Source organism: Lepidochelys olivacea, assembly GCF_965140295.1.
Source record: "Lepidochelys olivacea isolate rLepOli2 genome assembly, chromosome: 6".
Taxonomy (NCBI): domain Eukaryota; kingdom Metazoa; phylum Chordata; order Testudines; family Cheloniidae; genus Lepidochelys; species Lepidochelys olivacea.
In genome coordinates this window covers 32,802,597-32,816,304 of record NC_140416.1, presented here as the reverse complement: position 1 = coordinate 32,816,304, position 13,708 = coordinate 32,802,597, and the positions used below count along the sequence as shown (strand labels likewise).

At 40.2% G+C, this 13,708-nt stretch overlaps 1 protein-coding gene across 6 annotated transcripts in view; it reads left to right on the top strand.

Moving 5' to 3' along the window:
- The window catches only part of GALNT18 (polypeptide N-acetylgalactosaminyltransferase 18), a 382,178-nt gene that overhangs the window by 260,294 nt on the left and 108,176 nt on the right, over positions 1–13,708 (top strand). For all 6 annotated transcript variants that reach the window (XM_084630739.1, XM_084630740.1, XM_084630741.1 and 3 more), the window contains exons 5-6: positions 559–756; positions 3,586–3,700. In XM_084630739.1, the coding sequence (XP_084486865.1) occupies positions 559–756; positions 3,586–3,700 (313 nt within the window). The remainder of the gene's footprint in view (positions 1–558; positions 757–3,585; positions 3,701–13,708) is intronic.

The following is a 13,708-nucleotide window of genomic DNA, read 5'->3' as shown; positions in this document are numbered from 1 at the left end:
TATTTACAGGTGGCTCAGCAGGTCAGAGATGAGGTTTATTGAGAGGGAGGGTAATGAGGGGAAGAGAGGAACTTCAGTGACTGGTCTATTACTACTGCACCTCTCATGAGCATTTAATTATGCAGTTGTCCAACTTATGTTTAGTTGCAGTGTTACTTCTGTATAAAAAGATGGTCTCTTTAAAGGAAAAAAAGTTTTTGTCCCTGGGATACTTCAGTTATTAACTCTGATCTTCTTGATGTCCTTGATCATAGAGATGGCCTGGAGACATCATCTTTATGTGGTAGCACGGATGTAAATGGTAACTGATAAGAAAGGTCTAATTTCTTCCATCAACAGACTAGAAAGGAATACCCAGTGCATGCTAGATTTAAAGTTACACTGTATACTTCAGGCCAAATCCTGCAGCCTCACTCAGGAAAACCCACACTTCAGTCAATGGGAGTTTTGCGTGAGTAACAACTGCAGAGCTTGCCTTTCAGATAATATAGAATATAGGATATGGTTGGCATAAGGGTTTTGCTTCTGTTGAAACAATCTCAGTATTTGTTCCTCTAGGGCTGAACCAGTGCTCACGAGGATAAAGGAAAACAGAAAAAGGGTCATTTCTCCATCTTTTGATAACATCAAATATGATAATTTTGAAATAGAGGAATACCCCCTATCTGCGCAGGGGTTTGACTGGGAACTGTGGTGTCGATATCTGAATCCTCCAAAATCATGGTGGAAGCTGGAAAACTCAACTGCTCCGATAAGGTAACATGCACCTGTGACATGGGTTTGGGAATTGTGGAAAGTGCTGTTATATGTAACAAATAACAAAGGGCTGGCTGGCTACATGCACTTTATTTTAACAAGGACCAAGGGAGCTGCTTATCAAACAAACCAATGGTTAAATTAGAATAAATGTTCTCACTGTTCTCTGCCACTTTTACCATTGCTCCCTTAGATAATCACAAAAAAGTTGTACAGTCTCATGTACTTCATTTTTATGTAACAAGTCAGAGCAAATATAAAAAAGTAAAAGAGAAGACTTGAATGCTTGATTCAGTGTTGCCGTCTATAAATGTCGTCTGCTAATTTAATGGTAATGATCCAGAAAGACAATGCAGTTTGCAAGTGTATTGCAAAAAGGTACAACTGTCAGAGTGATGAATTAAAATCTGATCATTACACTTGTAGTTATATCACATAGTTGTACTATTATGTGTTATAATCACACACAAATCTGGCCCATAGATGTGGGAGCAAGGAATGTGTGAAAACCCCTATTTTTGTATGACCTAGCTCTGTACCTGCCTATTCTGTCTAGAGAACTGTTAAGCTGGTGCAGAAGAGGACCCCTGTCTACTCTATGGTATCAAGGGTAGCGTTGTCTCATGTAAATAAGATTGATGACCTCCAAGCAGTTCTCCATAGATCCTAGTTCTTCTTTCGATGCAGATCCCAAGGAGCTCACTGTGACCTCCCTTCTGGTTTCCCAAAAGCTTTTGCAGGAAGAGATGAGGTGGATGAAACTGAAGTACAAAAATTGCACCTTTGGAAGTGCTGGGGTGGGGCATCAGCAGGTGTCTCTTGCATTCTCTCACCCTGTCAACCTGAGAGCTATCTTTGATCCCACAGACCTGTCTTCTCTGGATGACCGCTCTATTTTGGAGCTGTCAGATGGAATTGTTGGCTCAGGGCTGCATTCGCCCACTCCATCTCCTTGGCCATCACTCTTTATGAAGGTGAGAGGAGGTCCTTAAAAAGGACTAGGAGTCAGGAGATCTGGATATGAATGCTAGCTCAGCCACAGACTTTGTATATAAGGTGGGGATAATAATATCCATCTCATACGGATACTGGAAAGCTTAATTAATGTTGGTAAAGTGCTTGAGAACCTCTGGAAGGTCCTGTAGCTGTGAAAAATATTATTTTTAATATTTTCTTGTTGACTTTTTGAAATAAAATAATTGCAGTTTAGAACAAAGAACTGGTCCTGGTTCTGCACTTCGCCCAGTAATTACGTGATTCCTGATGGACAGGGATTAGATTTCACTTTTAAAATGATGGGCATTTAGATTTTCTCCTTGCAAAATCCTTAAATGAGGTTGAGAGCTGGCCCTTTTCCTGGATTATTGTTTATTTTTGAGATACATTGTACAAAAGTGTCATGTAATAATAAATTAAGTTCAGCATGTGGATAGATAGCTTTAGTTAGACCATTCCCCCAGTAACCAATACGTTATTACTTCAGGCACATAGTGAAAATACAACAGAATTAAAACAAAGGCAAAGGGATTCTTTCCTTCAAAAAAACATTCAGAGACCTTCCTATTCTGTGATAAATTCAGCACTATTTTTTTAGATGCTATAAGGTTGTCTCATATTTTCCTCATTACTAAATACGTCAAATATTTTCTCATTATGTTGAAGTGGTATAGTAATAGTGTAGGATAACACCACACAAATATATAAATCTGTACAAGGAGAGAATTTTAAGTTTTGTGATTAAGCGATCCTATAATCACATGAAAAGCAGATGTCTGCATTTAACACAGCTTGATTGTTCTCTTCCTGATAAATGCAGGATGATTTACCCTATACTCTTGCATTGCTCTGTGTCCTTTCATTAATATCCTGTTGTTCCCAGTGCTGCTCCTGCTCACACTATGACAAAAATGACATTTTTGTTTTTATCAGCATGCAAGGTAAGCTAAAAACACTGTAAAAACTAAATTAATTACTCTATATTCGCCTTCCCTCATAGTGGGGAAAATTATACTCTGTATAGTCAAATCTTCACCATTTTAAACGTGGTTCAGCATTTGTAAGACTGAGTGTCTCAGGATTTTGAAGCAGTAGGAAATTAGTGTCAGTAGGACTGGGTGACTCAGTGTGATATGGAGACTCTCACCCCTAGGCCACAGATTCAGATTTGTCCCAGATTAGCAGTGGCTGATCGACATTCATATTTTACAGCATTTCAGTGAAAGGAGTGAGTTGTCTCATACTCACTTCTTGTGTCCATATTACAAAAGCCACCAAAAAAGGCCCTGACTCAAGAAAGCATCCATATTCACTAAGAGCTCTTAAGCAGATAGTTAATTTAAGCTTAAAGTTCAGCACACACTTAAATGCTTTCCTGACTAGGGGATGGATTTAAGCATGTGGTTAAATGCATTCCTTCATCAAGGGCAAAATTTGCACTAATTGGTACCCTTGTTGGCAGTCTACGTTGAGAACCCAAGAGCTGCAATAGAGACACTGCAACCCTCTGCCCACAAGAGCCGGTCTCTCCAAAATGGACCTGGGACACGCGGGCAAAACTTTGCAGGGGAGCATCACTCTTGTTGCTCATCCTGTACTGAAGGCTTCAGTTTTCAGCATTGTCAGTCTGGCACCTTTCAATTTGGTTTAAAAAACAAATAGCACAATAAGACAAAATTGGCCAAATCCATCTTGGGTGTAACTCCGTTGCAGTCCACGGTCTTACACCCAGTATGGCCCAGTGACGCTAACTACAATCTGTTTGAGTGACAATAAAAAAGGAAGTAGCTTATGTGCTCTCTGACTGTTGTTTTCTGTTGTTCTGTTGTACAGAAGCCCTGCACTGATTGGATGCTTCATAGTAGACAGGGAGTACTTCCAAGAGATTGGCTTACTAGATGAAGGCATGGAGGTCTATGGAGGAGAGAACGTGGAGCTTGGGATCAGGGTAAGAAATGTAACAAACAACAAGCCCTGATAGTTTGTTCTTATAAAATGTGACTTGCCCCACATCATAGGTGAAGAAGCAGACAACAGATAGTAGAGGTAGTATGTGAAGGAGCTATATAACTGCTGTCCGTCTGTGCCATTATGTAATATACCAAGCCAGCCATAGAATCCTACACCTATGGGGTGTATACGGGAGGGACAGGATGAAAAGCAGTAGTTGGGGAGGGGAGGAAACAAACATGATGTCATTTCACATAGCTGGTAGTGGTAGATGCTATGATGAAGCTTGGAGAAAACATCCTTGCCCCACTTATAACACTCAGCTATAGGGAGGTGAGGATTCTCAAAGATCTAATGGGGAAGGTTCTCCTAGATTCATCTGTTTATTTAAATTGGGGAGCTCACTTTGGAGATAGCATATTTGCCCTATGTTTCCGCTGTCTCCCCTCTGCCTTTACTGAGGAGTTAAGATATTCATAGAGTACTGAGTTTGCATAGTTCCTCGTATTTTCTCTTTCGTCATACACTGTTCATTTATTTACCATTTGCAATACTCTGTGTGATTTGTGTATCTCATTCTGCCTCTCCTCATGAATAAATACCATCCTGAAAATGCAACATTGCTCAATTTAAGAGATTCTCTCAGTTTTTTGATACAAGTGAAAGACCGATTCTGAGTTACATAGTTGGAGAAATGAAAAAGAGGTTCCATTTGCGTTACAAAATTAGATTTACAAACTCTGCTACTGAAATGTTAGCTGAACATATTGAAGTTTGTGTTTTGTGGCTATCTGGTCTCTGGAATAAAGATATACACTAGCATAAAGACAAGGATGAATTTCTGTAAATAATGAGAAAATAACTTCAGGTAATGCATTCAGACTGAGACATATTACAAAACCACTCATTTTCCACCTCTGACTTTCTGATAATCTTTTCCTCCCACTTGTTAGAGAGAAAGCATTATTGCAACAGAAGGGAAGGCAAGGCCCTTGCCAAGATATGTTACCCCCCCACGGGCAGGGAGTGCTAGAGGAGAGATGTGAGCATCCTGCCTTTGATAAAGCCAGTCTCTGCACGCTTAAGGAGAGGGAGCCTGAGTCCATTCCTAGAGCCAGATTTCTCAGCTTGACGTTGCTTGCTGAGTTTTAAACTTCGTGACACTGATTTTTAACTGAATGAGTTATTGTTTCTATGAGAGGGCAAAGAGTTTGATCAGTCGTACTTATGAGACTTTGATGATGATTTGTGTGACAGAATATGGCCCCAATGCTCTCAAGTAATGTACTAGCCTGTCCGGTCTGTTTAGTCCTTGTGGATGTTAACGGCTGAAAATCACTTTGATAGACAGGACTAGACAGATGCACAACATCCCCACCCCACCATAATTGAAATTTTGGAGTATACTGGATTACTGGAATAAGCCCCGACAGTGCTCTAATTTCTTAATATCTATTCTTCTGTCTCCAGGGAAGTGAAGCCTGACCTAAATAAAACACTTTCATGTTTGACATGCCACAATGTGCAAGGTAGCATAACATATATTGCTTCGTCCAGCTCTATTCTGACTCTGATCTGAGTTCCCAGCTGCATCAAAACATCTGTAATAGACAGATAGCTGAGCAGTTTATTAATGACTCTCCTCACTAGGCTTATCATAACCCAGATAATACCAGGATTAATATACATTTAAAATGCAATATTAGTGCTGCCAGGAATGTAATATTCTTTCTGAAGATGGTAGACTTTGCAAGTGTGTCTCTTCACTTAATCCACTGCTCCCGGTACAGACCTGAGGCCATGTGCTACCTCGTGGCAAAATGCAGGTGCCTACAAAAAATGCTGTTGTCAGAATATTGTGGGAAATCATATAATTTAGTTGCAGTCCCTAGCTCTACAGACTGCAGTGTTACTCCACAAAGCTGCCTTTAATTTTCTTTAGATAGAGGCATGCTGAAAACTATGGTCAGAGAAGGATTTAGCTCCAGATGGTCTTTCCCGGCTGGCTAACTACATTTTCTTGTCTCTGCAGCACCAGAGAGTAATTTCAAGACTTTCTGGATTGCTTTTAACTGCAGGGCCTAAAATTAATCACTTAATGCAGGCTGTAATTGTTCAGCAGAAACATCAGCAGTTTGCATTTTATAGATACAGTATCAGTACAGTAAATAACATTTTTATTTTAAAATTATAACCTCTACACCAGGGCGCAGATTGCGTCCTTTGTTTCATCTTTCATCTGTACTTTCCTTTTTAGCAGCATATGGCTTAATCCTGACATGTGGCACGCTTTACTATGTAGCCTTGGAGAATCAGCTACCAAGCATGCCTGAGTAAACCCAGTAGCTGGCTTTCCAAGTTCCGAGGTATTGTGTACCACGTATCATACAATATGACGGAGCTCGTTAGCCAGCCAACTTCCTGAGTTTACTCTATGGTTTACCATAGCCAGGAAGTTGTGAGTAAAGTAAATACACAGTGGCCTGTTCCTATTCTGCATGCTGTAATGTGTTCACACAGTGAACAGATGGAATGCCAAGCAGCATTCCTTCCTTCCTCTAGGAAGTCTCCTGTGTGCTGCAAGCCTACATGACTCTACAGGCTCACCTGCCTGCAATAATGCTTGAACAGAATTGCCATCTTCTCCCTGGTAAGTCTTATAAATGTGGAGAATTCAATGTTACAGGGTGCTAGATTATGTGGATGCACAGAAGACAGCATTAATGAGACTCCATTCCACCACCCCCCTCGCACCCGCCCATTCCATAGAGAAGATTGCCATGGTGGGTCTCGGCAGCTCCTTGTGGAAGGAGGACTGTGAGTAGACCAGGGCAAGTACTGTGACCAGAGTCTCCATGTACTGTATGTATGTGGTGAGCCAAAGCCCTGTTTAGTGGGGAATCGGCAAGCCATGTCTGCTACTTTTTCCCATGTCTTGTGTTAGCAGCCGTGGCTGGTTCAAACTGAAAATTTATCTCTCAGCTCTGTGTCATTTCCATGTGGAACAAAGCCCTCTTACACTCCTCAGGATTAGTCTGTAATGGGCAAATCTTACCCTTTCCTCTGCAGCCATGAAGTGCCCTGCTCACAGCAGAATGGGTAGGAATGAGTCCTAAGTCAGTGTCATACACACACACTTTCAGACACTGTCACTTGGTGTAGTTTTACAATCATGTATTTTTTTAGTTGATTTTAGAAATTCATGAAAGACCCACATAGACTGCAGTGAAACGGACTATACACACAACACTGTCAAATGCACAAAATAACTGGGGGGGAAAAACAGATAAAATTGCTCTTCTCCAATTTCTTTGTGATAGTAATCTGAAGTGTTACTTTTAACAGTGTGAGGTAAAATGATTTTCAGGTAGAATATAATTCTGTTTTTTAAATATGTTGGTTTCTCCTTAATTTCAGCTGTTAAAAGTTAACTGAACATGACATTTTTACTTTCTTGCCAGTTTTGTGAATGGAAAAGCAGTCATTTCTTGTCAGCATGGTTTCATGAAGCAAGAAACAATTTTGTTAACTAACTTTAAATCACGTGAGAGAAAGTTGAGAAACTGACAAAAATTGAGGATCTTGTGAAAAGCGTTCAATACTTTTTAAAGCAAACATTTTGCCAAAAATTATGAAAATTGTTTAGTTTTGCAGCATGAGTGCTGCCAGAACTAGTGATCTACGTGGCTACAGTGGCTTTGTATATAATTGATACTGAGACCTTGATGTAAGCAAAAATCATCTCTAAAATGCTATTGGTTTAGGAAACTACTTCATTACGTTGATGTTCTAAAGCCCAGTGGTACCAGAGACTAGTATTCTCTATTTTAAGGGCTGTCATTTCTATATGATTGTCATTTTACCACAAGAAATGATTCTATTGAAAAAGAAAGAAAGAAAGAAAGAAAGAACTTGCCTCCACATTGTCATGCCTCCAGTTGTCATTCATGACATCTGCAGCAGTTTGCTCTCCATGGTTTATTCTATTTTTGTGTCAAGCTTCCAGTGGAATAATTGTTTTTCCCCTGTTTAGCCCATGAATGCCCCAGCAGGTATCCTGCAGCTACAGCATGTATAATTATACATACAGACAACATTTCCAGTTTGCCAGTGAATCATTTTTACACTATTTCTGGGCAGAGAACATGTTATTCAAAGCTCCCACAGGAAAGCCGATGATTAATGTAACACCGGCAGATATGTGGTGTAGCATCCCTTTAACATACATTAAAGAGCAAGATGTATTTTAGCTTTCCACTAGAGGCTTTTTGCATTGCCTGCACCGGTGTGGTCCCGTGTTTGTAAATGGACAATAATGTTAACATCTTGATGCTCCAACAAAGGAAATTACTGCTTGCAATGATAAGGAGAGAAATAACTCAGCTGAAGTCAACACACATACTCACAAATCAGTGGTTACAGGAGAGAGACAAATTTATTAGTGCCTTATCATAAGATAGCACAAAGTTTAATACTTTAAGGGCAGCTAAAAGTGGTACTGTAACCTCTGGTATCATATAGTATCTCGTGTAGTTGTACAGACCCTTCACTTCACTGCAGTTCTGACTGGGTCCCCTGATGTAGTGCAAGATCTATCATTAATGCAAGAGTTTCTGACGCTGGCATAGGGCACCAGGGATTGGAAAGAAGTCTAAAAAAACTGCATGAAAAATGAGCAGTCACAGTAGCTTGTCACACAAACATTAAACCTCTGGTAATTTGCATTGGTTATACACTTTGTTTCCCACCCCACTTTCAGGATAAAAGATGATTTCTTCTGCTTCGTATTTATGGCATAAATTTGGCAATAGAGTGACTTAAGTATCAATTATTTCACTTTGCCTAGCAGCGAGATGGATACATTTGAGAAACAACTGAGTGAAGCTCTTTGCCTTCAGTGACCCTGGAAGCATGTTATCTCCTAGTAACACAAGCCTTGGAGTGGTTTACTGTAATTATAAAACAGCATCCCAACATACATAGTTTAACAATACATTGTAAAAGTTTTACGGTTTGTGAAGATAAGTACAAAATTAATCCGTGCAGAACAAAACAATTTAAAAAGTACATAATGAAGCAATTAGCTAAAAGGGAGAGGAAAACACTGACAATTTAATATGGAAAGATTCTTTACATGTATTACTCTTTCCATGAGGACGTTGTATAAAGGCATAATTAATGTGAAGCGAGGCCTGTAAGACAATTAATGAAGACTTCAAAAGTAAGATTTAAGGAATAATTTACATTTTAAAAATTGAGGACCAACGCTAGTTATGTTGAAGCTTTTCATTTTTCTTTTAGAAAAAAAAATCTTTTAGCTTTCCCTTTTGTCTTTTTCTGGTCCTATTGCAGCTTACCCTTAGAATTTTCAGCTTGGGTGTGAGAATGGTTACCGTCACAAACACGTTCAAAACTTGGTCCAAAATAAAAGGGAAGGCACCAGGACAGAGAGAAATGAGAATAGTCTCCCAAGAAACCACATCACTTTGGTCATTTCATACTAAGGGACAGTCCTGTGATGGCAAGGGAATGGATTAACTAATCTAAATGATTTTTTCCACCTCTAAATTCTCTGATCTAATTTCTACGAATGCTTCTTCGAGCTGCCACTAACACAGAATAAAGACAGATTCACATCAGTGCAAAGTTTCTTGTTAATTTCTGCTTGCTGTAATAAATACTAAGGTCTTGATTCTTTGTAAAGTTCTGCTCTGTGCACAAATGAAAGCATGCGGACAAACTAAGAACATATCCTACATTAACTCTGTAATTCCCAGCCTTTCCTATAGCGCATATATCCTGAATCACCACCTGAATGAACTCCCCTCACACCGCCCAAGACATTGTGTTTAGATTGACTCTTTGGGCAGATTCCTTCCAAAGGAGGCTGTTACTGAAAGAACCTAACTGAGTTCCAGTTTAAAGTTTTGTCTTCATGTATCAGCAGGGTGTGCAAACCTGGACTTGGGCTTTCTGCAAACCTTGTATGGAATATGGCATGAGCAAAATCCTCAGTTAAAACACTGTGATTTCAATGGACGTTTTGTCTGAATAACAATTTGACCCAATGAGAAATGTTTAATAATAGGTTTACAGAGATCTTTCCCTAAAACACACTACAACCAAAAAGCAGTCAGTGCCTGAACCAAAGCCCATTGGGGAATCAATGGAAGTACATATACTGATTTCAGTGCGCTTTGTATCAGACCTTTAAACCCTACTACTTTCCACAATGAGCTGTTAGATGAAAAAAAATATGGAACCAAGAAATCACAGAACTACCATCATCACACATGGAAAAATTCATCGCTCCGTCACTTTCGTTTGGGTTGCATCCCATTCACCCATCTGGATGTGGTCTGTTTACATTGGAAGGGGCAGAGAACTTTTCTTCATACTTGTCTGTAAAATACCAAGCTCACTGTTGGCGACTTATAAATAATTAACAATAACGACAAAAAAACCTTAGGTGAAACATAAATGTCCACAATCTACAAATATTTTATATGGTAAATTGTTCCAAACATTCATGTTGAAGATAAGGGACTATCTGTTGGGACCCACAAAAATAATGAAATCACACTGGCTGGGGTTTTTTTCTGCAGGATGTTTGTTAAAATACAAAGAATGCTTTCTTTTCTGAAGACTTCAGAGAGACTAGAAAATACTTTAGCTTTTTGAAAGGTCCTAACAAACTATTTAATTATTAAAGAGCCTTGTCTGGAGTCCAAATATAATGTTTGTCACGAACAAGGCCATTTCGGTTTTCTAAGAGACTGTATGACGAGTATGAATTCAGCAACTATGGTACATGCTAATGAACTGCTTAGTGTCGTGCAGAATTTGTTTTTGATTAGTTTAAGCCTCAGCAACATGAAAGGAACACTCAGTGATTAAAGAGACAAAAAAGGAACACTTTTAATGAACAAGTGGTGCATCTTCATATGTCGAAGTATAAATTAAATATTCTAAAGGGGATGAGCTTCAATGCAGTAGCTGATTTGATTGAACGTTTGTGAATTCAGACACAGTTAAATGCACTTGAATGGGATTTATCCAAGGACAGAGATTTAGAAATACGTAAAGTAAGTAGAAATGTGGACCTTTTTCATCTGAGGAAGGTTTTCTGGCTCTCAAAATGGAAATTCTGGGTTTTTTTAATATTTAAAAAGTGCTGTTTGTAATCCCTTCCCCTTAGTTGTTCTTATGACATCTGCATCTAACAGAATAGGGACCAGATTCACCAAAGCCAACTTGGGGGTGTATCCATTATCCCTCCTTGTGCCAGACTGATCAAAAGCGAGATTCCATCTGTTGTTACTGTCTCAGTCCTCTTAACATTTTTGATTAGGAAAGGGGTGCAGAGCAGCTATCTATTATGGTTAGGCTACCCCTGGATCATTCTGAGAGGATCCCGTGTATCAGTGCATAAGCTGTCATGGCCATGCCCCTTCCATGGCCAGGACTATCCAATTTTGAGCTACCTTATCAGCTTGATGGAGTGGAGGTTGCTGCTGATTTTTGGTTCTGCAATTTTTCTCTCTCCCCTGTGAGTTTTCTAAGTTTTACTCCTGCTTGTATTACTGTTGAGGAAAGCCCTATATCTAGACATTTTTAATGGTTTATATACAGTGGTGTGAAATCATTAGTGAGTAAAGCTTACCCGTGGCCCTAGAACCAAGAAACAAACCTCAGACAATAGCATATATTGTAATCTTAAATGCAAATTGGAGGTAAAGCCTCTGGAAAGTTTCATGATTAAATCACTCCATGCAGCTGTGTTTTTGTTTAATTGAAAATGTTAATTTATTAATTCATGATCAAGGGTACGTTGTGGGGATCAAATTCAGGCTTTGGACTACAAAAAGCCAGATGGGAAACTGTGTGGTACAACTGGGGGCTCTGATCCTTACTTCCCCAGACCCTGGGATGCTGAACTCCTCAAATTCTCCACATGTGGAGCTATGGAGAGCCATTCCTGACTGTTCCTAAGGAGTTAGCGGGGTCTGATGTGTATTTTTACATGGATCTGATCATCCATCAGCCATGACACATGCTTTCTTCCCTGGAGTTCCACATGCCATTGGCAAAGGAAATTTGCTAGGGCATCTGTTTGAGCATGAGGCAATAAAGCTGGACGGACTACGGGTTTAGGATCTTAGTAGTAGTCTTTTGTGCCTTTGATGACCCATGTTGCTGAATTAACTCTGGCCTGGTAGGGTGGATGGAACTGTTTTAATATTCTCATCTGTTCTCAAGTGCTGACAGCGTACTTAGCATCGCATAAGTCATAAGGGCAGAGGCCAAACCTGGCCCGGTACTTAGCAGTACCATTTTTACTGGCAGGATTTCGTGTTTGTGGGCCTTGAGGAAGAAGTGAGTTTTAAAATGGGCCTCCTCATTCCTTGCAGAGAGTGTAGTGTTTGGGAATGGCTAAGGCTTGGAGTCCCAAAGGATCCAATCTGGATGATCTTTTTGTTCAGTGTGAAGCCCCTAGGAGGCATGTTTTGGCTACTGTGTCATCAGAAAGCTGATAATCATCTGTGAGTCTCCTGTTCACCTGACCAAGACAGAAACTTTCCCTGACTTCCCCAATATCTGTAGGAGTCTGTGACCTCTATGAAAGCCAGTGTGTTTTAAGTTTAATCCAGAGTTGTTGCTGGGAGGCAGGTGAAAGCATTTTTAAGAACAGGCAAAGCCTTTGATTGCTCCTTCAGCTGATGGCTTCTGCCTGTCTATTGTCCAGGAGGTTTTCAAACTTGGGGCCTTACTAGATTGATTTCTGCTCTTGGATTCCCAGACAGTAACAATGGTCCAAAGTGCCTCCTTTCATCTGCACCAGACTAAGAGGTAGTGCCCATTTCTTTTGGATGCACATATTATTTCCATGGTAGTTCATGCCTTTGTCTCTTATTGCCTCCCTCTCTGTAGGGGTATCCTGTAAGACTAGTCTGCAGCTTCAGCTAGTGCAGAGTGTGAGCAAACACATGTGCTGAGCAGGGATGGTGTGGAAGCTGGGGATAGATGGTTCTCAGTAGCTGGATCTCACCTCTCTAACTTGCGTGTATATCTGAATATAGTAGAGTGACATATAGAACCATCTTTCTGAGATGATGCTTGAGAAGATGCTTATTGCAGGCTTTGGAATCTTCTTCACCAGTGCAGCGTTGTGGCTGGGATTGGTCATCTCTCTTCCTTTCAGCCTCGCTTAGTTGGTGGCAGTGGCAGGATGCAAAATACCTGTTTCCTGTGTGAGAAGATGTTGTGTGGTACCATTCTAGCCTGTCTGCACACGAGTGCACACAAATGTAGGGCCACGAGGATGGGTGCCTTATCAATGTACTGTTAGTAATAATCATTACCAGAGAATGCTGCGACGTGGAGTGTGTCTCTGTCCCCACATAGCCATTAGTTTCTTTACTGATAAACTGCAGATTTTGTAAATGAGATTGAACCCTCCCTTTTTTCGTAGACCAGTTTCCTTCAATTGATATTCGTGCCGCATCTTCCAGTACAGCCATGTATTTTCCTTTGGTTAGGTTACAACCTCAGCTGATCTTGGCCCTCTGAAGACAATGCTTTCTGCTTCACAGGCATTCGAAATCTCCCAGGCACTGTTGGTATGCCTGACATTGCTTTGAAATTCTTCCAAGACAGACCATTCTGCCACCTCGCCATAGCTGTGAAGAAACCCGTTTGAAAGGGGGAATCCTCTAAGTACTTCTTGGGGTTATTCTGATTGCTTGAACCTCCTCAGGGAGCCATGCCAAGAGCAAGCATTTGATTCAAAGGTTCTCCTTGCAAAGGAAAATTCAGAAGACTTTGTACTGAAGGAGGGTTTGGGTTATTTTTAAAGGATAACCCCTATGGTAGATTTTTAACAAAACACTTTGTGCAGTGAATCTGCAGTATTGGAATTCATAAATAACTCTTCTAAAGCAAACAGAGGGGAAACACCCAGCAATAATAGGGCCTCCAACAAAAGCCTTTTAAAAACATCCCCTTC